Source organism: Tenrec ecaudatus, chromosome 12 (genome assembly GCF_050624435.1).
Source record: "Tenrec ecaudatus isolate mTenEca1 chromosome 12, mTenEca1.hap1, whole genome shotgun sequence".
In the NCBI taxonomy this organism is placed as follows: Eukaryota; Metazoa; Chordata; class Mammalia; order Afrosoricida; family Tenrecidae; genus Tenrec; species Tenrec ecaudatus.
Genome location: NC_134541.1, coordinates 116,785,384 through 116,811,322, shown reverse-complemented (window position 1 = coordinate 116,811,322; position 25,939 = coordinate 116,785,384). Strand labels below are relative to the sequence as shown.

The 25,939-nt window shown below is 42.7% G+C and overlaps 1 protein-coding gene across 1 annotated transcript in view; it reads left to right on the top strand.

Annotated features, from left to right (window-relative positions):
* Window positions 1-25,939, top strand: part of DNAH3 (dynein axonemal heavy chain 3) — a 226,805-nt gene that overhangs the window by 89,187 nt on the left and 111,679 nt on the right. The window contains exons 20-29 of the mRNA XM_075528109.1: window positions 1,030-1,121; window positions 5,048-5,162; window positions 7,194-7,310; window positions 8,047-8,226; window positions 10,248-10,384; window positions 13,425-13,626; window positions 14,687-14,779; window positions 17,051-17,161; window positions 20,700-20,814; window positions 24,488-24,686. Coding sequence (XP_075384224.1) covers window positions 1,030-1,121; window positions 5,048-5,162; window positions 7,194-7,310; window positions 8,047-8,226; window positions 10,248-10,384; window positions 13,425-13,626; window positions 14,687-14,779; window positions 17,051-17,161; window positions 20,700-20,814; window positions 24,488-24,686 — 1,361 coding nt within the window. The remainder of the gene's footprint in view (window positions 1-1,029; window positions 1,122-5,047; window positions 5,163-7,193; window positions 7,311-8,046; window positions 8,227-10,247; window positions 10,385-13,424; window positions 13,627-14,686; window positions 14,780-17,050; window positions 17,162-20,699; window positions 20,815-24,487; window positions 24,687-25,939) is intronic.

The window sequence follows — 25,939 nt, the reverse complement described above, 5'->3', positions numbered from 1 at the left end:
TCCATCATTTTTATATTTTCAGCTTCAAGTTGAACTTGTGCATTGTCTGTTGTTGTTGTTGTTTTTAATCATTTTATTAGGGGTATTGTCAATTAATACTCTGTTCTGCAACCAACCCCTGGCCTTGATCTGACAGATAATATTGAGTTATTTAATATCTCTTTCCACAGATGTACATTTGATTTCTGTGTATATCATCAGGTGAGGTGTATATCATCAAGTGAGGTCCACATGTATAATCACTGTTGCTGAAAAAAAGATAATTTGCAATTGATAAATTATTGGTCTAGCAAATTCTGTGATGTGATTTCCAGTGTAATTTCTATCACCAAGCTTACATATTCCAACTACTGATCCTTCCTGATTGTTTTTTTAAGTTGACAAGAATTTTCCTTTTTTTGTCTTTGACATTAATGGTTGGTGAATAATTTTAATTAATAATCATATTAACTGGCCTCCCTTAAAGGTATGTAAATATCCCATCACTGACAGCATTAGACTTCAGGATAGATCTTGAAATGTTCTTTCCGCTTGAATTTGTTAATCCCAGAATAGTAGAATCTATTGTTAGTTGAGCCAAAACTGCCATTACCTGTCCATTTTAACTCCCAAAGGCCTAGGATCTCAACCTGTATGCATTTCATCTCATTGTTGACAGCTTCCAATTTTCCTAAGCTCCCATGTTGTGATAATTAATGGATGTTTGTAGGTGTTTCATCTCCTTTGGAATCTTCTCGTTTTGATTATGGTCCAGGAAACCCTATGAGGAAAATTTCTCTGACCTCTATGGGTGATCTGATTCCAACTCAACAGTTTACAACTGGGACGCATGGCTATCTAAATTTAGGTTTAATTCTAGTTTAATAAAATTCTAATTAAATAATTTTTAAACCAAGCCTCCAATCTCAGTAGCCACAGCAGTTATTGCATCAGACAAGATAGAACACTTCTTTTAACACAGAAGGTTCTGTAGAATAATCTTCACCAATAAACATTCGTTTTCCTCCTCTTCTTTTTTTTCTTTCCCAGATCAGTGAAATTGTTGGCTCGGAAATAAAGCCCAATGAAACGACTTGCCTCCAAAATATGTTGGAATTTGGATTTGGAAAATTCATAGAAAAGTAAGGCTCCTCTTTTCATTCACAAGAGTGTTGTTGTTTTCTTTTGGCTAAGTATCTGTAACCCAAACCCATTTCTTGTCAGATCAATTCTGATTCATAAAGCCCTGTACAGTACAGTAGAACTGTCCCATAGAGCTATAATCTGTGTGGAATCAGGTTGACATATTTCCCTGCTATGAAGTAGTGGCTTGCAAGCTGGAACTGCCAGCCTTTTGGTTAGTGACCAAGAACTTTAACCACTATGCTACTAGGGGTTAAGGCCATGCAATGATATGACTGGTCTCATATTGGGTTGTTTGTAGGGTTTCCTCCTGGTTTGGGATGTCTTAAGACTATTTACAAGGACCCTGTTGGCACAGTGGTTAAAACACTTATCTTCCAACAGAAAACTTGGGAGTATGAAGCTATGCAGGAAAATGAAGTACACAATCTTAGAAACCCTCTAGTGCTATTCTATGACCTGTAGGGATGCTATGAGTTGGAATCAGCTTAATGGGCATATTAGAAGATTTTAAAATCCTTTCATGACTCTGGGGCTTACAGTACCCACTTATATTTTCTACCTCTGGGTTTAGTGGGAATTTCTTGTCCCACTTTGAGGGCATGCTGCCACCTGGTGGAGGCCTGTATAACTGTGTGAATCTGAAGAAATGGACCTCATCCCACCAATCCTGGAACCAGAGACCTCTCATGAAATGTAAATTTCATTAATTCTATCAAAATTCATATTACTCAAAAATTATTTCCATTCTATTCAATGTGATTTCCATTTTTAAAAACACATGGTTTCAATAAAAATCAAAGCAGAAAATAATTGGTCTAGAAAAAAATGAGCTGATACCTAGGACTCAAATAGAAAGCAAATGTTTTGAGAATGATGAGGGAAACAAATGTAAAAATGTGCTTAACACAATGGATGGATGTTTGGATTGTGATCAGAGTTGTACGAGCCCCCAATAAAATGATTTTTTTTAATTTAACGTCCCCTTCAACTGACTAGCAACTAGTAAAGCCTAGCTTTCAACTGTATATTTGAGGGCAGGTTGTCATTAAAAATTTGAGTTCAAAGATTTTATTTCAAAGAGAATGTTTCTTAAGTTCTTTGACCTTGAACTCCATGGAGCACAACAGATGCTTGCCTGATGCTTGCTAACTTCTCTTTGCCAAGTGCCCCTAGGATTTGTAATACTTTGACAGTTTTAGAGCCAAAAATTTTCAGAAAGCTGTCTCCACCATGGAGACATCTGGATTTGAGACACTGTGATACAATGGAGTTCAGGTCTCACCCAACAGAGTGGTTCCCAGGCTGTGGTCCTCCAACCAACTGCATGGGTGTTTTCAATACTGGAATGCATTTTGATCATGATCAAATGGGGTTCATTCTGGGAATGCAAGCTTGGTTCAGCATTGTAAAATCAGTCAATGTAAGACACAGTAACAGAACAAAAGAAGAGAACCACAGTTGATGCAAAAAAAAGGCATTTGTTAAAATCCAGCACCTTTCTGGATAAAAATAAATAAAGACTCTTAATAAGATAGGAATATAAGATAAGTTCCTCAACATAATTAAGGACATATTTTAAAAACCAAGAGCCAACATTACACTCAGTGGAGAAAGATTGAGGTTTTTCCTCATGAAAATATGAATAAAAGGGAATGCCCACTTTCAACCATTCCTATTCAACATTATGCTAAAAGTCCTAACAAAGCAATAAAAAGAAGTAAAAGAGCAAATGGTCCACATGATGTAGCCATGTACATTCCACTCCACTATCCAACTGGCCGGCCCTGCTGGTCAGGCAATTTGAATCTCCTGCCTACATGGAAGCTCAGATTGGGCATAAGAACTGCAAACACACAGGGGCCATGCACCCTTTGATCTGACAAGGTGGGTGTGACTGGCCATCTGCACCTGCATCGTCCTGCCACTTGGCTTCATGTGGGGCCAGCACTTTGAAACTCAAGCCTGCACAGGAAGTAGGCCGCATTGGTCACAGGTCTATCCCACACTTGACATTGAAGCTCCATGTTTAGCCTGTCACTCAACCCTCCGCCCAGCTCCGGAAATGTCTACATTGTAGACAATACATGAACCATTGCCTCCTCCACCTTAAGACCTGAAGTAGATACTATCAAAGTACAATTAATGAGGTTCCGTATCAGGAATACTATAGATTAATCCTATAAGAAGCAGGAAAAAATGTGAACCAGAACTTCAAATTCCTAAGGAATCCAGAGGCTGGAGGAGTGCCAAAGATTATGGTCCTAAATTGCTCTTCACACTTTGAATTGAAACTACTTCCTGAAGTCACCTGTATATGAAATCACATTTTAGCCCTAAAAGTAAAGACTGTCAGCTATGAGTATTGTATTTACTTTTAAAAATGTATATGATTATCGCTCTCTCTGCTTGGACCTGCCTCCTGATGTCTTGACTAAGGGACAGGTGGACGTCTGATTGCCACCTCATGGTCACAGGACAGGTGCTGTCAGTACAGACATCACAGCCTCTCTCAGCCTCTCAGAAGATGAGAACAATGGGAGGTGCAAATGGCCCCCTTCTCGGTCCACAAGAAAAGCCTTCTTCAGAAGCCCCAAGACTTCCTCCAGCCAGAACCAGTCAGCTGGCCAACTCTGCCCACAAGACTAGGCACCACACTTTGGTATAGAAATTTATAATTGCCTCATGGACCTTGAACATGCCATTAGGAGGGACTAGTCCCTGGAGAAAGACATCATGCTTGGTAAAATACAGGGTCAGCAAAACAGGAAGGCTCTCAACAAGATGGATTGACTCCCCTCATGGAAGAAGCACATCAGCCTGTGTGATGACAAAGTGTTGAAGGGATCAGGTATTAGACATCAAAAAACAAAAAAATCATATCATTGTGTGCTCACCTTCCCGACACGATCGCTGAAGACAAAGCATAGAAAGCAAATGATTTGAGAATGATGAGGGCAATGAATGTACAAATGCACTTGGCACAATGGATGTATATATGGATTGTGATAAAAGTTATAAAAGCCCCCAATAAAATGAATTTTTAAAAAGATGGATTGACTCGGTAGCTGCAACAGCAGATTCAATCAAACTGTTGTGAGAATGGCACAGGACTGGCGGTATTTGCTTTGCTGTACATGGGGTCGCTATGAGTGGGAACTGCCTGGAAGGCACCTATGAAGGACCACAATGTGATCACCGTAGGTTAGGAGTTCTCACCTGGGCACAAGTCCTAGCCCAAGGGCTATTAGCAAGATAAGAGTGTTTCCCCTCCCCAAATAAATGTGTTGAAGTCCTAACTCAAATATATATATATTTATATATTTTACGAAATATATATATTTGACAAAAGGGCCAACAGCTGTGTAGCCAATGTCACTGATTATTATGTCAAGAAATTGTGGAATGGGAGCATATTTTTCCAAGTATGTACATACCAAAATTAAAATAGAAAAATAGTAACATAAGTTAAAGATATGAGTAAGATGTCAGAAGGTGAGCAAGAAGGGAGAAATAAAACTGGGGGGATGAAGTCTAGTTTTAGTGCCTTTACAACAACTGGAGGTGATATTTTAGCCCCAGAGGACATTTGCTCACATCTGGAATTACTGTTGGCTATTGAACCTGGAAGAGGCGAGGGAGGATGGTGAGGTCTTCTACTGACAATAAGCAGAGGTCAGGAATGCTGCCAAACATCCCACAGTGCACAGGGCAGCTCCCCCAACCAAGAATTATGCAGCCCAAGTGCGGACAGGCTAAGGCAAGAAACCCTGCCAAGCGGTGGTGATAGCTGGTGGATCCTCCATGGGCTCATAAACTTGCTGGTGCCATTAACGCCTTTGACTTTTTCTGAAGGCAATTGAAGTCTTTCCTTTGCATGTTTTCTCTGCTTTTCCTGTTGCTAATGCTGCTGTTTTCTCTGTAGATTGGAACCCATTGGTGCCGCTGCCAGTAAAGAATATTCTTTGGAGAAAAACTTGGAGAAAATGAAGTTGGACTGGGTTAATATGACGTTCAGTTTTGTGAAATACAGAGACACTGTGAGTCTTAATCCAACTGTCTAGCCCCTGAACGTAGGCCATTTTTTATGTAGTGTAGCACAGAGGTGATTCATTCAGAATAGCAAGAGGAATCCAGTCCCTAACATCTAGGATATTCCCTCTGCTTTGACCTTCCTCTCAGTCACTACTCATGGATGCATTTGCACATCTGAAAGGTCTTTTGATTCAGAGCAAGAAGCTTTCTTAGTGGAAGAGCGCTGAACTGACCCCTTGGATTAAGATCTCCTGCGAAGGGCTCACATGAGCCCTGGTGAGGTTGTAGATTAGACATCGGCTGCTAACCACAAGATAGGCAGTTTCAACCCACCAGCAACTCCTTAGAAGAAAGGTGTGACAGTCTGCACTCTCAGAAACCCTAGGGAGCGATTCTACTATGTCCTATAGGTTAACTATGAGACAGAATGAACTTGACAGGAAGTGGGGTGAGCTTCAGGAAGAAACCAGTCTTACAGAAGCATATCTCAGTGAACAAGAGCCTCGGCTTGACTCGTCAAAAGATAATACATTCAAGAGTCATCTGGGGATCTTGTTAAAGTTCAGCTTGTGATTTAGCAGGTCTTGATGGGCCCTGAGGTTGTGCAGTTCGAACAGGTTCTCAGGTGATGTTGGAACTGTGATCTGTGGACCACCCTTTGAATTTCAAGGTTGTAGATATCATAGAGCAGGAGAAAGATGTGGCAATCCGATTCTGGAAAGATTGGAAGACTAGGAAATCCTAGGAGGCAGTTCTACTCTTTCCTGTACGGTCACTATGAGTCAGAATCAGTTGAGCCTTTTTATAATACCATGTGTCAGAATAAAACTGTTACATAGGGTTTTCGAAGGCTGAGATTTTGGAAGTGGCTCACCATATTCCCTGGACCCAATTTAGTCACCTAGACATAGACTTGAAGGTACTGAAAGTAGAAAGGTCAGACTTGGCCCAGGGCACAGGGACCCTTGTCAATATGATTCCCACTGGGACCCAAGAGGAAAAGTGCTATCCACATGGATTAACTTCAAGGCACAGTTGGTGTTGATGTTTTGTGCTGGTGAGTTGATTCTGACCCAAGGTGACCCTATAGGACAGAATAAAACTGCCTGTCAGGTTTCCTAGGCTGTAATCTTTACAGGAAAGAGCCCTGGTGGCACAGTTAGATAAGCATTGCACTGCAAGCCACAAGGTCAGTGGTTCAAATCTAGTAGCCACTCTGAAAGAGAAAGATGAGGCTCTTTTCCCTTAAAGATTTTCAAAGCCCTGGGAACCCCGTGTAGGCTCTCTAGGAGTCAGAATCAACACAGTGCTCATGAGTTTGGGTTTGGACTCTTTAAAGGTGCAGATTGCTAGTTCTTCTTCCCTGCAGAGCAGCAGGCGGGTTTGGCCCTCCATCCTCTCACAGAGCAGCTTACTCACAGTGCATAAGGCCCAGTACATGTTCAAAAGAGAGGTTCCTGAACTTTCTTGGTCTACAATACCTTTTGTGTCTACGTACATTTTCTATGGTGCCCCTGGACCAAAAGAAATACCTAGCAGCTTCATTTATTAGTTCTTAGCAACTTAATACAATTTTATGTCTTCCAAGTTAGTATCTGATTTAAAAAAATAGATATTCACATAAATAAAAATATACTAAAAGCATCTGCATTTGATTTTTAAAATAACCCCAGTTATCCACTGCATTCGCTGCAGTGCCATGGGGTACATTGGTACATAGGTGTAGGCCTCACCTGTCAGATTAGCAGCTGATGCCTGAGGGGAGAGCCAGGTAGCAAGAAAGCAGAGGGGTAGCAGCATAGGAAAAGAAGCAGGATGCGCACGTCACCCCAGTTATCTGAGTTGATGCTACAGTTGATTTCTACGGGGAAAGCGGACACGAAATGTCTTTAATGTTTTCAAGAAAGAAAATAGAAATTTCATCCCCTTCAAGACAAATTCACCTCCCACTGAAGTGGAGAGCTGAACTCTGAGCCACTTAGCACCAGGAGCGAAGGTCTCATGATTTGACTGGGATGGGGCATCTTGATTTGCAGGATACAAACATCTTGTGTGCAGTCGATGACATCCAACTGCTACTCGATGATCATGTTATAAAGACCCAGACCATGTGTGGCTCGCCATTCATCAAACCAATAGAAACCGAATGCCGGGTAAGACGAACTGAGGTTGAGTGTTTGGGAATGGCCCTTTAGTCCTAGGTTTCTTGGAAGAAGTTCAAGGTGTTACACTTTAAGTTCAATTAGCAAAGAAATCCACTTTCTCATGACAGGAGGAAAAAAAATAACAGTAGCCATCCAATAAACTGTATGGCCCATAAGCCTTTGCCAGAGACTTTTCCAAAGAGAAGAGGAGAAGCTTGAATGTACAAAATAGAATATATTTTGAAATTATATGAATATCCTATGAACTATCATAATCTCAAGTGCAAAGTACATGATATGAGGGACTTGGGACACTTATGCTTATTATATGTGAGACATTGTGTAGGCTCCGGGCATAGATTGGAGGCACACCAGCTGGGTTCAAATCCAGGCTCTGACACATTTTGGTCAGGGTACTTGAACTGTTATGTGCCAGTTTCTACATCTAGAAAATGAGGTTTGTAATAATGGCTACCTGATAAGTCTGTCAAGAAGATTAAACTCATTTCAAATGTATAAAGTACTCCGAATAGTATCTGGCACATTGTATGTCTGTAAACATTATTATTATGGTTCTGCTAGAATGAGCCCTATATTTCATTCATTGCTGTGTCCACAGTACTTGCAACCGTGGCCAGAACAGAGAGGGCCCTCAATGAGTATTTGTAAAATGGATGAATGAGTTCATGGGCCTGTGGTGTCAAGGGCAGGTTATTGATATGGATATGAAATGCTACATTTACAGAAGTGGGAGGAAAAGCTTGTTCGTGTGCAGGAAATCTTGGATGCTTGGTTGAAATGCCAAGCCACCTGGCTGTACCTGGAGCCTATCTTCAGCTCAGAGGACATCATAGCCCAGATGCCAGAAGAAGGCAGGAAATTTGCCATCGTTGACACTTACTGGAAGTCAATAATGTCTCAAGCTGTAAGTTTTTAGCCCTTAGGAAATATAGAATGCTTCATTGTACTGTGTAACTTAAAATTGTGATGCAAATTGGAGTTTTGTAAATGCGATATTTTTCTCTTTTTTCTGATTTCCAAGATTATCTTGTCTATTAAAATGTAAAATAGGAGGGTGGAAGGAGGGGGTGGGTTGGAAAGGGGGAACTGATTACAAGGATCTACATATAACCTCTCGGGGGGATGGACAACAGAAAAGTGGGTGAAGGGAGACGTCAAACAGGGCAAGATATGACAAAATAATAATTTATAAATTATCAAGGGTTCATGAGGGGTGGGGAGTAGGGAGGGAGGGGAAAAATGAGCTGATGCCAGGGCCTTAGGTGGAGAACAAATGTTTTGAGAATGATGAGGGCAATGAATGTACAAATGTGCTTTACACAATTGATGTATGTATGGATTGTGATAAGAGTTGTATGAGCCCCTAATAAAATGATTTTAATAACCCTAAAATATCAAATATGCATTATATAACTCTCACCTCCCTAGAAGTAACTATTAGTAGTTTATATGATTTAGTTATCCTTTCTAATGAGGCAGAATACTTTGATGTGGGCTAATGCAAGGAAACCTTTATAGAGTAGGGATCCTCTCAGAAGTCAAATATGCATCCACCTTCACCAGTTAGTCATTCAGCAAATGTTTACTCACTACCTAGGGGAAGTGGTCCTCAACCTTCTTTATGCTGCGACCCTTTCATACAGCTCCTTGTGTTGTGGTGACCCCAACCATAACATTATTTTCATGACTACCTCATAACTGGAATTTTTCTATTGTTATGAATTGGGTGACCCCTGTGAAAGGGTCGTTCGACCCCCAAAAGGGTCACAACCCACAGGTTGTGAACCACTAACCTAAGAGGACCGGAGCTTTGTCCTAGGAGTTAAATTAGAAAAAAAAAATTTTTAATCATTTTATTGGGGGCTCGTATACCTCTTATCACAATCCATCTATACCTCCATGTGTCAAGCACCTTTGTATATTTGTTGCCATCATCATTCTCAAAACATTTGTTTTCTACTTGAGCCCTTGGTATCAGCTCCTCATTTCCCCCCTCCCTCTCTGCACCCCCAGAAAAATTTTAAAGGTGACTGCAATATAATTTGTCAGGGAGACAGGTTGAGATGAATAAGAGTTGTAGGGGAACCATACGTAAACAGTGTTTAGAATGCAGGAGAGTGATTTAGTTGCCTGTGGGTGTCAATGAAGGCTTCCATCAGAAAAGGCCATCGAACCAACTCTTGAAGGATGAAAAGCTTACCCCGTATAGGAGACATACCAGTGTGATGAGAAATTTTGTTGGCGCACTTATGAAGAATGTGTGTCAAGGGAATGTGTGTGTGTGTGTGTGTGTGCGTGCGTGCGTGCGTGCGTGCGTGTGTGTGTGTTGGGCTGGTTGCCAGAGTGTATTAAGTGGGGAGTGGAATTTGCTCAACCACTGAAACCCATTCTCATAATGCCCCACTTCATACAATTTTGTTAGTTAAGGTTTGCTGGTTACAAACGAAATTCAAGGGCAGAAAGTACAGCCCAGCCTCACAAATGATGGATCTAAATGCAGAAACCTACCAAGAACTCCCAGAGTGCTCCTCCCATGTTTCTAAGACCTGTTCCCTTTCCCATGCCTGCTTCAATCTCTCTGGTCGGCCGCTCATTCACATGGCGGAAGATGACCCCCATGCATCCAAAGGCTCCCCCATACAAGGATTCTGTCCAGACAAGTATCACATGTCATGATCTGAATTCCAAACTCCCCGAGTTAATATATAATCAGTTCCATTTGTTTCCAATGCCTTTCTTGGCCCAGTCAACCGTGGCCAGAGGTAAAGCTCAAGCTATATAATTTCCAAGCATGCACCCCTGTGGGACTGAGGAGGTCAGGGAATGAGCTGGTTATAATAAAGACGGATCTCAGAGCCTGGGCTAATGCTGTTAATGTCAATGGTGAACTCCGTAGTGATTTTCACCTGTCTGAATTGACCGCAGGTGAAAGATGCCAGGGTCCTAATGGCAGCTGACCAGCCCCGGATGAGTGAGAAGCTCCAGGAAGCTAACCTTCTGTTGGATGACATCCAGAAGGGGCTCAATGATTACCTGGAGCAGAAGAGACTTTTTTTCCCCAGGTATTCAATGTAACTCTGTTGTTTGAAGTTGCACACCAGCTTGTGCGATCCAAAGATGACAATTACTTTTTGTATCAGAGCTAAAATTATGAACACCCAATATGGAGAGCAAGGGGAGCCCAAACCCATCTGCAGAGCATCTAGTCAGACTGAGCCGCTGACCCCGGGGTTCTCAACCCTCCTAATGCCGCGACATTAATACAGCTCCTCTTGTTGTGATGACCCCCCCCCCCCAACCATAAAATGATTTCGTTGCTGCTTCATAACTGTCACTTTGCTACTGCTATGAATTGGGTGACCCCTGTGAAAGGGTTGTTCAACCCCCAAAGGGGTCTCGACCCACAGGCTGCGCTGGCAGATCCACTCTAGCCACAGGCAAGAGTCTCCACCAGGCTTACTATCAGACAGAGGCCATTGTAGTCTTGATTGTGCAGGATCAAACTCAGTACCAGGATAGTTGTGCTTCCTATAGACATGACCTGGATTTGTTCTGGGTGTAAGTATCTCTTAGTTGTCCCATTACAGACATTTCTTCCCTGGCTTTTTGAATCATGATGGGATACTTCTCTCTCTTATGAATCATTTGTATTTTTGACTTTATACCAATCTCACCCTTACCACCTTAATGCTATCTGTCTTCCATTGTTTTCTGTTGGGTTTCCCAGCTGTGAAGCACAGGAGGAGTGGGTGTAGAATGATAAAACCTGATGCGAGGTGTTATAGGGAATGCAGGGGTGGGGAGTGGGCTATAGGGAGGAAACGGGTATTTCAGGAGTAGACCATGAAGGTGGGAGCAGGGAGGGGTCACTGGGACTGATCATGATTGCACTACTCAGTGTAAAGGCGATATAACCATCGGGGTGAGCTGGGGGGGTGGGTGGGATCTAAGATGGATGTGGTGGGGATTGTACGACTCCCCTTGATGTGACTGAATAATTGAGCTGTTCAATTGTGTGATAGGTAAATTATGTGCCAAGAAAAACTGTTGGATAAAAAAGAACTTGACTTTGGGAGTTGGAAGACTTTGCTTCAAGTTCCAGTTCTTCCATTCTCATCTTCCATTGTAAAATAAGGATATGGGAATGGCCTCTCATTCATATCTTTGTTGTACAGATCAAATGAAATCGTTCTAGGAAAGCATTTACCGCCTATGTTGTGGGTTTTAAAAATATTGTTGTTAAAATTGTCTAGTTTGGTAAATGAGAAAACAGTAATTTGTTCCCCCAAAAATAGCAAACTGGGATTTAAACTTAGCCAGTTTGGATAAGACACTCAGTTATTTAACTCCTCTGGGCTATGTTTTCTCCATAAGTTACATGCACGCACACACACACACACACACACACACACACACATTATATCCACATGGAGATGGGATGCTCAGTCTTTATGTTCTTTTCTGAAATAAAATTAAACATTCAAAAACTTTTTATTATATATAGTCATATATTTTAAGCCATTTCATCTTGGAACTATAGAGACTTAAATAATACTTTAAGTTTAAATTGCACAAATAGTGTTTTAAATTTTAATTGTATAAAATTATTATCCTGATAGATATTGGAACTTATTTATTATCTCATATGATGGAAACAGAAGCTGTATAAATACTTAGAGACTACCTTTTCACTTGGAGTTGGGAGGAATTAACTTCCCCACTAGATACTAGCTGATCCCCTCTTACATGATGACACTATTCACTGTCATCAAGTTAACTTCAATGTATGGCGACCCTATAGGACACAGTGGGGTTTCCGCAGTGGGTGTCTGAAGCTGTAAAAAGCCCATCATGTATGGGACAAGGATCCCATATACAATGTATTCGTCTCAGCTGTTGCTTTAACAAACCCCAAACCTGTTGCCATTTAGTAGAAGGGCCCCCAGGGGGGTTCTAGGACTGTAACCATTATGGGAGCAGACTGCCACGTCTTTCCAGTGAGGAGCAGCCGGTGTGCTCCGATGGCTGACCTTTCAGCTGGCAGCGGAGATATTCATCCCTACACCACCGGGCTCCTCAGAAGCTTAAAACCCCACCCGTTTTATTTCATTCAGAGCTCGTGTGGGCTGGCAAATAGGGCTGGACTTGGACGAGTAGTGCTTTGGATCTCATTCATGTGACCACAGAGAACTGGCAACTGATAACTTCAGTCACTTGTGTGGTGGTTGACTGGCCACCTGGCTTTCATCCTTAGCTAGCCTGGCTTTATTCACCTGGGGGTGCTCACGGGGTTCCCTGGAGCGGCAAGAGTAGAAGATGCCTGGGCTCAGAATTTGCCCAAAGTCATGTTTTCCATAATCTATTGGCCCAAGAAAAGCAGAGGCAGCCCAGACTTCAAATAGACTTCAGTAGATCTCACAGAGACTCCATCTCTTGAGGAGAGGTGCTGCAAAGTACTGTTTCCATTTTATAATCCACCACAAATGGGACCAGGTTAGCATGGCCCTCCCACTGTGAAACTTTGAACCTATGGAGCCCTTTCTGAAGATTGCTTATTGCTTTAGGGTATGAACAAAGGATGAAGTCGTCTTATTATCTCTAATTTAAACATGATCAGTGTTTCTGCAGAAAAATAGGCTCATTATTAACTAGATACTTCTTGTTTCAAATGTGTAACATTTTCTGGAATAGCTGCAGGTAAGGAAAGAAAATTTAAAAATGTAAATCCCCAGCCCAATTCCTAATCAATTAGTATATTAGGGTCTCTGGGCAATGGGGCCTGAGTGTTTGGTATTTTTGTAAGTTTTCTAAATGATTTTAATGTGCAGCTAAGGTAGGGAACCACAGCTCTATCTAAGTTTCTTCCAATGGCAGCACCTTGTCCTTTCAAACCATATTAAACTCAGACAAACTGACTTTCATCCTGCCTCTTATTCTCCGGGTCGACACCAATCTCCACCCTCTAGATGGCAAGGGGAGTGGGTCGTAGAGAAGACCCAATGGCGTGTCTAATATTCACTTGGTGTGACCGGGTGTCAGCTTGTTGGAAGTAGAAATTCACAGAAGAGGTTCACGTGGCCACCTTTCTTTGCTCTGCCTTAGGTTCTTCTTCCTGTCCAATGACGAGCTGCTGGAGATCTTGTCAGAGACCAAGGATCCCCTCCGCGTCCAGCCACACTTGAAGAAGTGCTTTGAGGGGATTGCCAAGCTGGAGTTTTCAGAGCACTTGGAGATCGAGGGCATGATCAGCTCAGAAAAAGAAACGGTGCCATTCAACCAGAAAATCTACCCGGCTAAAGCCAAAGTAACCCTTTTTCTGGTTCCTTAATAGAGCAAAACAGAGAGACGGGAAGTATTCGTTAGGCGTCTAGACTTTAGTTCCCAGCTGCCTGGGTGTGCATTCCAGGGCATGGCAGTGCTACGGTTTAGTGACGGATGACTTCGGGGAATTGCTCCATCTGTCTGAGCCTCAGTTTACCCATCGTGAAAAAGGGGAATTACACTGCAACCCAAGTGATGTAACAACATGTGTGGTAGGAATTTCAACCAAATTTAATGTGGGGGCAGTAACAGGAATTCGGTTCCAACAACTGATTTTTAGATCTATCTGAACAGAGTCCATTGAGGAATGATCCATACAGACCACTTCCTGGGTCACTTAGTTTCATAGGTCAATAAAACATGGAATCATGAGAGAGAGGATGCCACGTAACAAAGCTTTTATACCTGTGCCCTTATGAAATAACAGAAGTGTCAATGATTTTGACTCCTGCTGAATTAGACAGCCTCCTGAAACGGGAAGAGCCCAGCATTCTTTGCCTCACTTCATGGAGCATGGTTACCACCCCACACAAAAGCTGAGAGTTATGTTACCAAACCAGACACCATAGCTGACAGGTACTCGCAGTCCACAGCTACAGAGCTTTAAAACAAACAACAACAAAACCTGATGTCTAGGTTGTATCTCATTCTAATTAAATCAGAATGTATGCAGTTGGAACTGAACGTCCATATATTCTAAAGGTCTCCTGATGGCTGTGAACGTTCAAGCTCAAGAACCGCTAGGAGAATGTAGGACTCCTAACTGCCCATTAAAAATGAACAACGTACTTATTAACTGAAATCCAAATGGCTTTGTTTGCCTCCCCCCAAATTATCTGTTTTAAAAATGCAAAAGCAACACATTTAAAGTCCCCTGTTGCCTCTTTAAGAGGTTTACAGTTCCTAAAATGTAGTAAATAATGTAAAAGCACACAACCAAAAACATTGGCCTCCCGTTCCCTGTCCAGACAGAAAAATCGGCCTCTACCCATGGTACCCTCTCTCTGGACTTGGGCTAACTCTCTCTGTGTCTTGCCCCCCAGGGCATGGTCGAAAAGTGGCTTCAGGAGGTGGAGCAGATGATGCTAGCTAGTATGCAAGAGGTCATTAGACTTGGGATTGAAGCATATGCCAAGGTAAGCAAGAATCAGTTCATGTGCCAGGGTTCTGCTGCTGTAACAGGCATTACATGGATTCATTGTAAAGGCCCCTCTGCCTTCTACCGAAATCTAACCTCTCCTGCTGGGTGATACCTGACACCTTGTACCTCTAGTTCTTCTCCCTGTAAATCCTGGGTGGTGAGCATACAAGAAAGGGGCTTCAAAAAGTTTCTGGAAAAATTCCATAATCTTTCATTACATTTTCCATGAACTTTTTGAAGCCCCTTTATATTTCTGAAAGGAACCGTGGTGGGTTATGAATTAAACCACTAACCACAAGGTCAACAGTTCAAATCCCCCAGGTGCTCCATGTGAGAAAGCTCAAGCTCTCTGCTCCTGTAAAGATTTTAAAACTCTCAAAAACCCCAAAGGGACAACTCTACTGTGTCCTTTGGGGTCACTATGAGTTGTACTCGATTCGATGGCGGTGGGTTGCTGATAGGTGTTTGCAGTTGGAAGCAACTGGTAACTAAACTTGCTATAGACCAGTCTTTTTCATGGGTTGATGTCAGGAGGCCTGATTAGAGCCCCTTCCACTTAAGTAGGGCTCTCTGGGTGGTGCAACACGCTTGACCAGTCATTGAAAGACTGGAGGTTCAAGATTTCCCAGAGAGACCTCAGAAGAAAGACCTGATCTACTTCTGAAAACCCAGCCCTAGAAAGCCCTTTGGAGCACGGATCTTTTCTGACATACACGGGCTCTCAATGAATTGGAGTCAGCCTGATGGTGACTGGCGGTCCAATGAAGCATCCCTGCCCTGGGCTTTTCATTTCGATTACATGTGCCTTGAATGGTGTAATCCATTGAGTAGCCAATGGGATTAGGGAGAGAAGGAATCTGACACTAGCAAAGCACATGATAGTATATCTCTAATGCTAGCTCTTCTAATTTCTCTGCCCTCCAACTTTCAGCTTCCCAACCCCATTCCCAGGACTCCTTCCATGAAACAGAAGAATATTAACACTTTCACGTCAGCAGACCTGGTTTCTCCTCCCAGTAATACTCACATTGTAGATGGAGGGATAGTCCACTTTTCTATGATACATGATAAATAGGAAATTCAATGAAGGCAAAATAGTTAGATGGATGAAATTCTTTCTTGAATTAGCATTCATACTAAAAATCAGCAAATACTTTTTAAAATAAAGAACTAGGCCTTAAATAGCTTTAGCTCTGCAGCCCTCATGACAATTTCACTTTCCCCTTGGATTGAAAACCAGCAATAGACAATATGTAAGTGAATGGGCATAGCTGGGTTACTAAAAACTGCATTTGCAAAAGCAAATGGCAGTCTGCTTTTGTAAATACAGGTTTAACCCTCAGTCCAGAGTTTGCTGATCTCTAGTCTGTACCTAAAAACAGGGGCTGGGGGTATGGTTAAGAAAACTAAGACAGTGCTACAATATCATGTAACCCCTAAATCGAACAGTTATCAAAACTTACTGAAAACAGAGCATCACATCCCCCACATGGTAAACATAACTTGCTGGAAACACTAAAAATTAATTAAAGAGTTAATGAGATGGTTGGTGATATTTTTGTTTTTCCAGAAACATAATAAGAGAGAGAATGGTGTGAATGAGGAATCCTAGAGAACTTAAAACTTGTAACACGGGAGAGGGGAAAAGAGGGGCAGATTCCAAGGGCTCAATAGAAAGTAAATGTTGAGAACATAATGATGGCAACATGTGTACAAATATGCTGGATACAATTGATGTGTGGATTGTGATAAGAGCTGTAAGAGCCCCCAGTTAAAAAACAAAAACTTGTAACATCTGAAGTTGGGGAGGACTGCTGTCCTGGGAGCAAGGTGGTGGGGGATGTTTTTTGTTTTTTAAATCATTTTTGGGGGGGCTCATACAACTCTTATTACGATCCATATATGCATCCATTGTGTCAAGCACATTTATTGCCCTCATCATTCTCAAAACATTTGCTTTCTATTTGAGCCCTTGGTATCAGGTCCTCATTTTTCCCCTCCCTCATGAACCCTTGATAATCTATAAATTATTATTATTCTGTCGTGTCTTACACTGTCCGACGTCTCCCTGCACCCACTTTTCTGTTGTCCATCCCCCAGGGAGGGGGTTATATGTAGATACTTGTGATCAGTTCCCCCATTCCACCCCACCTTCCCTCCAGGGTGGGGGTTGTTTTTAAGCAGTCATTTAAATCACACATGGCCAAGACAAATGGATTATTGTACAACATACTTCACTCAAGGAGCCCTTTCTGCATTTCCCCAGGTTGCTCGCAATAAATGGGTTCTGCAGTGGCCCGGACAAGTAGTTATCTGTGTCTCTTCCATCTTTTGGACCCAAGAGGTATCCACAGCCGTGGTCGAAAACACCCTACCAGTAAGTGAACCTGGCATAAAGCTTGCAGGAAAGATTCACAAATCCATTCAGGATTTGGGTGATATTTAATACAACAGTCACAGCTTCCAAAGCAAAGCCATCGAAGCCCATGGTGGCCCCCAAGCCAGGGTTCCGCAGGGACTTGTGGTGGAGAATGTGGCATTGGTCTGTCCTGCGGTTCTACTGTACAAGACATCACAGTCCTTCCCAGACAAACTCTAGACGATAACCTCTAAGGCTGATGATAGACAGCCTTTGCCCATCAAGTCCTTTGCCTCCAAGGTCAACCTGGTAGAATGCCCACCGACCAAGGCTCTTCTTTCATCTTCTTCCTGGACCCAAAGAATACCTGATCCTGTTTTTCTCTTCTCCACTCCAACCCCCTTCCCACACAAACTCACACTAGCCTTCCTTTAGCTGTCTCTTAAAACCTAGTCAGCTCAAGCACCTGTTTATCCTCACACCTATTCTGAGCATGAATCCAGGCACACACATCTTCAATCCATTTCTGCCATTGATTTCCGTGTTCAGCAGTTCAAGGCCTACATGGACTTGTGTTCAAACTCCGGCATATTTGGTTATTATCTGTGTGAGTGTAGACAAGTTACTTAACCCAAGTCTCAGTCTCCTTGTCCATAAAAAACAAACAATAAATTGTAATATCACATCTTAGTATTGTGTGATGATGATTTGCTGAGAGGCCAGTAAGTGGTACAGTACTTTGATGCTAGGCTAAATTACGCACAGAGCCGATGCCTTGTCTATTTTGCTCACTGTTCCGTTCCGGGGGTCAATGTAGTGCCTGCCACAGAGTCCATCAGTGGCTGTTGCGTGGTAACTGTCTCCAGCCTTGCTAAAGCAGTATTCCTTCCCAATATCATCTCTCTCGGCCTTCTGTTATTCTGTTATAGATTATCGGTTGTGAGCCAGAATGTTTTACTTTACTGTATTTTGCTGTATACATGAAAATTAGAACATTAGAGTGTTTGACTCCATGTTATATTTCCTAATAATATATATTTCACTTTGTTGACTGCTTTAAATGTACCATTTCAAACTCCAAAACTTGAGAGACCTCTGAGTTTTCCTGGCTGCTTCTCTGTGTCCCAGTTTCTTTCCTGTAGTATGGGGAGAACACCTCCTATCTCAACCCAAGGCTGAAGCTCTGGTTACTGAGTGACGTGCCTGGGCAGCCTCAAAGGAGGAGATGTCGGAACAGGTTAATCATCCATCCGTCCCTGCACCTCATGATTAATTTCACAGTTGTTTATTCAGCTTCTGCTTTGTGCAGAGAGTATGCTACTATGCAGAAAATTATAGGTAAACAACTCTTGGTCTCTCTCCTGGATTTACAGTCTAGTGTAGGAGATAAAAGATAAGATAAAAAGACATATTACAGCAATCTACAATGCAATTATGAGTCTCTCCTCCTCTGGAGCAAAGAAAAATAGAAGAGAGTCAAAGACTCTAGGAATAAACTGGTTGAAAGGACTAATGGTCCATTAAAACCACAACTTCCACTACCTGGAGACCAGAAGCACTAGGTCATGCCCAGCTACCAATACTGACCTCTCTGATCAGAATCACAAATAACAACATTCAAAAATGTGAAAGTGGCCAGACTTTCTCTTCTGGTAGAAATTAGAAAATCCTAAGAGGAGCCCAGCTGGTGTAATGGTTATGCATTGGGCTGTTAACCACAAGGTCAGCAGTTCAAAACTGTCTGTCACTCCAGGGAGAAAGATGGGGTTTTCTATTCCAGTCAAGAGTTACAGTCTTGGAAACTCACGGCAGCAATTTTACCCTGTTCTAATGGGTCACTATGAGTCGGCATCGACTCCATGACAATGAGTTTGGTTGGTTGATTTTTTTTAAGAGTGATTCTTAGACATCCTTCAAAGCCAGAACTGAACCTCTCAGCCCCTAATACCTGGTTCAACTTTTAGCCGAACAATTGATAGGCCTATAAAGTTAATAACACCAGGGAGGATTGTGCCCCTCCAAACAATCAACCATACAAGACTGAAAGGACAATATTTGTCCCAAAGCAAAGCTCTGAAAACAGGAAGGGGCAGGAAAAAAGGATGAACCGACACAGACCTAGGGAGGAGGAAGCGGGTAAGGGATCACAATGAAGGTCACAAACCCAGTGTATAAAAATGTTGAGTGGAAAACTAATACACTCTATAAGCTTTCAGCCAATCATAATTTTTTAAGAGGACTTGTGGAAATGTATTAAGTACAGAGATCTAAGAAGCATGGGAGGGAGGGAAGAAATGAGAGAGTAGTTAGGGTTGGGGAAGATTTCCCAAAAGAGTAATGCCTACGGGGAGACCTAAGACTTCCCTGAGTGGCACAGAAGTAGTCAACAGCTAGTGGAAAGATTGGCACTTTCAACCCACCCAGAGAGAGGCCTGGCGATCCACCTCCTAAGGTCACACCTTTGAAAACCATGGCAGTTCTACTCTACACACAGGAGGCTGCTATGTGTTAGAATTGACTTAACAATGCTGTTTAGCAACAAGGGGAGACCCAAAATCTGAGAAGAGTCTAGCCAGGCAAAGACGAGGATGTACAGCGTTTCACAGAGAAAGAAGCGAGCATGTCAATGTCTGAAGATTAAAAGCAGGCTGCACAAGCCACAGCTTTCCCTGCAGTGGGCCATCAGAAACTGTACAAAGGATGCTACAAAACATCACTATAAGGAGCCAAAAGAAAAAAAACTCAAAGAGACCTATGTGAATGGAAGACTGTTCCATGTTCTTGGAAAGGAAGGCTTAACATAGTGAAAATGTCAATAAACTCAAACAAATCTATAAACACAATACAATTCTCATTCAGATCCTAATGTCATCCTTTAAAGATATGGAAAAACTAATTCTTAACTTTATATGGAGAAGAAATCCAGGATAAGCAAAGAGTTCCTTAAGAAGAACAAAAATAGGTAGGAGGCCTCTCACTTTTCAACCTCAAGATTACCTAGTAGTTAAAACAGCCTGGTACTGGTCCGGTGATAGGTATATAAACTAGTAGAACAGAATAGAGAATCTAGACATCAACCCATCTACCTATAGAAACAAAGGTCTAAAAACATTAAGTGGAAAATAGTCAATAAACAGTGATTGAAAATACTTGAGTCAGGAGCACGTTAGTCCTCAAAGTAACATTTTTGCTGTTCAGCCCTCTAAAGTGTCTCTGCAACAGATTTGCTCTATGCAACTTGCCATTGGATGTCTTGACTGCTGTTTCCTTGAGTGTGGATTGAGAATCCACATTAACATCGTAGAGACTAAGATGTACAACGCCTAGGATCAATTACATTAGACCACAAAATGGAGGATAATCATACAATACCCATAATTGAGTCCTAGTCAAGTTGACACATATTTGGGGGAAACACAGTGCAATACATAACCAGGGACAGTATCCAGCTGTATGACTTGGGCCGAGTGACTGATGGTGCCGTATTCTGAGATGGAGATTACCAGAGGAGAATTCCGTCAGTTTCACCCCGTGTCCCCACCTCTGCTTCTACTAGGATTTTCTGAAAAAGAGCAACGAACAGATTGCACAGATTGTCCAGCTGGTCCGGGGAAAGCTGAGCAGTGGAGCTCGGCTCACTCTGGGAGCCCTTACGGTCATCGATGTCCATGGTAAGCAGAGAGACTTCCTTTGGCATGACTGAGTGTCCAGGGATAATACCCTGTTTCCCCGAAAATAAGATAGTGTCTTATATTAATTTTTGTTCCCAAAGATGCGCTAGGTCTTATTTTCAGGGATGTCTTATTTTTCCATGAAGAATACAGTACATATTTATTGTTCATTGTTTTATTAAGAGACCTCGGACTTCCTGTCTGCTCTGGCTGTGCTGCAGCCAACAGTCAGCTGTGCGGCTGCACCCTCCTCTATGGCCCAGAGTCCAGATAGTTTTGGGGGGCCTTAATTTTGGGGAGGTCTTATTTTTGGGGGGATGCCTTATATTTCAGCGAGAGGCCAGACTGTAAGTAAGTCTTCTTTTCAGAGGGTGTCTTATTTTTGGGGAAACAGGGTAGCCGCCTACCATCCTTTTCTCCTACATGTAATGGTTCTCCTGACTTTTCCAACTGAGACTAGGGTGAAAGAGTAAAGAAGGAAGCCAACACCAAAGTTGTTCTTTGAACTCCCAAGTACTGTCCCCTTTCTCAAACCCAACAGTCTTTTAAAAGGAACCCTCTAAGCGACCTCCTGCTAAGACGGTGATGGCCAGAGTCAATTGTGAGATTCACCAACTTGGGGTGATTTCCTTGGAAAACAATGGCTAAAGAGTCCTGGTGGCATAATTGTCAGGAGAGCCAGCCCCTAACAAATCATCACAGGCCCGGCAGGTGCAATTGTACAGAGATAATAAGTAAAGACTATAGTAAAGTCACAGAGAGATAGAAGAGAGAATGAAATAAAGGAATCAGACACATTTCCTAGCAGCATGCTCACCTCAGCCCCGCTTGGTGGTCCACGTGAGGATGTGGAAGGTGGGAATTGCAGTGGAAATAGGAGTGAGCAAGAGAGATTTATTACTAATCGAGGCTTATATACCTTTTGGGGGTGTGCAAGCCCCCTAATTACAGGTAAAGACATATGTCACAGGAAGGGGTTGTACTATAGGTACTACGGTAATAAGAGAGACGATCTACGCACAATAGGAAGGGGAGGTTTTAGGGGTACACATGTGACAAGATGGGCAGATCCTAGATTCATGATGGTGGCCTAACCTTGATTGCCCTTGACCTGGAGACTCTACGCTTTCATGGGAAGCAATCCATTGTCCCTAAAATCAGGGAATGAGCCCCACCTGTGGTGGGACCAGACAGTAGTCTGATGGCTGACTGCCTTCAGGAAGGATATCTCTTAAGCATCTGACCTCCCACCATGTGCTGGCAAACAGCCTCTAATGTTTGGCATACCTTTGGGGGAGACAAAGCTGGAAAAGTCTTGTTATGTCCCATAGCATAGTGGATTGCTAACTACAAGGTCAGCTGTTCCAAACCATAGCTGTTCTTTGGGAGAAAGATGAGGCTTTCTGTTCCTGTAAAGATTTGTAGCCTCAGACACCAACTGGTGCCGTTCTGCTCTGCCTTTTGGGCCCTATGAATCAGGTTGAGCTCAATGGCAATAAGGATTGGAGTTAACTTTTTTAACAATAGATAGTATTTTTAAATGCTCACTAGGTGTCACACATTATGCTAAGGACTTGACATGTCACAGCATTTTCATACACATTTCACAGGTTAGGAACATGAAATGTAGAGGGGCAAAGAACTCGCCAGAGGCACACGGTTAGTAAGTAGCAGGGGCTTTTTTGGAATTTGAACCATGGTCTAATCTGATTCCAAGTACCAACACAGGAAAAGAGTCGGCGCAGCATTCTGCTCTCCAGCATTCCTTAAAAAGTAAATGCAGTAAAAGAAGAACCAGGGTCTTCATGTAAAACAGACCACCCCCATACTCTCCATCCATCACACAAAAAAAAACTGGGCCTGGATCAGGCTGGTTACCTGGTAACAATGCCTCTTGTTCACACATCCATCTTCCTGCTGGCATCTCATGACATCTTAACTCCCTTATGGTTAATGCTTATTTCAGTCTGATTTCACCTGGACAGAGAAGTATGAAATCAGGGAGAACAAAGGGTTTACATGCTTGTCTTCTAAGCAACTGGTAGAGAAGATATATGTAGATTGGGTTCCCACAATGAGAGCAGGTGTCCACACACAGTATAGAAACTCAGTCGCTTTGATATATACCTTCCTCTGGTTTTGCATACAAGTTCCTACTCCTGCTACAAATAATTCAGTTACATTCCATGGGAGGGAAGGAAGTGTTATTGATGCAGTCTAATTCGAGGGCTCTTCTCTGGAGACTTAGATTTTATTGTAATAAAAAAGACTTCTCTCACAGAAAGGCAGTAGACTTTCAGAAGGATCCTTTCACAAGATTGTGTTTCTGGGATTCTAATTTTGAACTCACTGTTCTAGCTCTGAAATCTCAATAGTTCACACCGAATTATGATTCTCCTAAGGCTGTGCTCACTCTCCAGCTGTTTAGGACCACCATTGCTGGGAGGAAAGTAAATCAGACTCAGAATCCTCTGAGAGAGGAGAAGCAGAATTGTGTCGTCCAGCTGTTTTCTGGCCCCCAGTGGAAAGAGTACATCTAACCATGGGTCCCCTTCCCGTGCTGTGTGTGACAGCCTTCTCCTAAGCTCTCTTAGAGGCCTAGGACGGGGCCAAAGAGGTCATTGTGGGATATGGTGGCATTTGGAGAAACTATGTATTGCCAAGTCCTCTGAGTCTGCCCTCTGAGAATTTGAGAGGGATAACATACTAGTGGTGGAGTGGGTTAAACATGGAACTACTAGCTGCCAAGTTGGTGGTTCAAACCCACTAGTCTCCCCCCCACCACCACCACCCTGGGGAGAAAGATGAAGCTTTCTGCTCCCCCAAGCTTAACAGTCTTAGAAACCCTATGGCACCGCTTGACTCTGTCCTGTAGACTCCTCACTGTGCGTCAGTGGAAATAGAATAGAAACGAAACAGAATAGCAGAGGCTAGTGCCTAAATGGTGCTTTTATGAAATGTAGTTTCATTAACACACACACACACACACATATGTAGAGAGAAAGAGAGGTTGGGCAGGGGGGACTTCCAAGAGTAAGAGCTCTGGTAATGCAGTGGTAAAGCGCTCGATTGCTAACCAAAGGTCAAGGCTTTCAACTCACCCGCCTGTCTATGTGAGCACCGACCTGCTGAACCTGCTCCTTCAAAGACAATCGCCTGGGAAACCCTGTGGGGCGGTTTCATTCAGGCTTACAGAATTTCATTAAGTCAGAATCAACTTGATGGTCCACAACACCAACACACACGTGTATCTAATTCTCATAATAGCTCTCTATAAAGTAGATGTTGTCTTAGCCTCATTTTATAGATTATGCAACTGAGAGGCAGACGCTTTAAAGAACAGGCCAGATGTTCTAGATCTAGTTAATGGTGGGACTAGAACTGGAATCAAGGCAGTCTGGATTCAGAAGGTTTGGTTTGAATACCTCTACTAGACTGAAAGCACGCAGTTGAGCAAATACTCCGCCTACTTCCTTGGGAAGAAGGGCAAAAACACCTTCTGAAACCTATTGCTGTATGCTGGTTGGGATGGGCAGGCAGGCAGTTGAGCCTAAAACTGGTGAGTGAGGCGTGGTCTTGATGACTTTCATACACCTCATCTGAGGAACCTATGGAAATGGGAGGAGGTAGGGGGGCTCCGCATGTGTATGGTTCTGTATCTGTGCCCCAACAGCTCGTGACGTAGTGGCCAAGTTATCTGAAGACAAGGTATCTGACCTGAATGACTTCCAGTGGATCTCCCAGCTGCGCTACTACTGGGTAGTCAAGGACGTGAAGGTGCAGATGATAACTACAGAAGCCTTTTACGGCTACGAGTACCTGGGCAACTCCCCCCGGCTGGTGATTACTCCCCTCACTGACCGGTGCTACAGGTAAGTACTGGGGCTGCCCCGGAACTGAGGGGTGAACAGAAGAACTCCAGGGGAAAGGAATCTTGGGGAGGGAGGTGGTGGCTATTTTATATATTTTATCTTTAACCCCTACATTTCAGATTCTCAAATTTTGAGAATTGTGTTCATAATTACCATTACTCCAAAGATGATGACAGAAAGAAACTATCCCATCAGGGAAGAAATGAGAACCCTGTAGAAATCCAATACAAATGAATCCATTTGAACCCGCCAGCTGAATGTTGGCATGTGTCCCTGGAACAGATGTGGCACTTAAATAGAAAGCTCTTCAGTGGTGGGAATCAAGATGGCACCTGGGGACTCCCATGGTCCAGAGATAGATCAGGAAAAGGAAGAAGAATCCAAGAAGCAAGTCTGTAAGCTGTGCTGGCCAACCCGGGGTTAGAGAGCCTACTGATAAAAGAGGTTTTTGTCATCCTATGTGTTTAGCAATGTGCTTTACTGCTGTCCTTGAAATTCATAACATTAGAAATGTGGATTTTTTTGTTGTTCTCAAAGTGGTTGTGGCGATGATTGCACAACTCTTTTTAATATGATTGAAGTATTGAATTGTATTATATGTGAATTATAAGCCAATAAAGAGGTTATTAAAAAAGAATTATAAAGGGCTCACATGGAATGAATATGATGATGGCAACATATGTGCAAATGTGCTTGACACAATGGATGGATGTATCATCTGCAGTGATCCCTTTTCCAATGCCCTCTGCATGATAGCAAGGCTATGCACAGCCCTAATCCATGCTCAGAGGGGGTTCACCAGAGACTTCATCCACACACATTTCCCCTTCATTTATTTTAAAAACTGAAACACCTTTGAAATTGCCGAAAGGGAGATCGTGATAATATATTTTAACATACCTGCATCTGCCATGACCCTGTCTGCAATGTGCGCTGTCTGCTAAGGCTATTTACATCCCTCAAACATGGGCAGTGGGAATCCATTGGAAGTTTCACCCATGGGTGGACTCTGCAAATGGATGTTGGGCCTCCACTATCATCTGTAGCCTTCTGCAAACCAGATGTGAATAATTTTAGCTCTGATCCCATTCTACTTTGAATTGGGTTGTATTATTTATAACCCTTGGATCATATAGGCCGGTGTTTTTTTCATGTAGATTTACTCGACACCTCCCTTAGATGACTGTTTGAAGACAAGCCTTTAAGGCCTCGGGAATTAGTCCTTCTGATAGCCAGGCACCATCTAGTTTCTT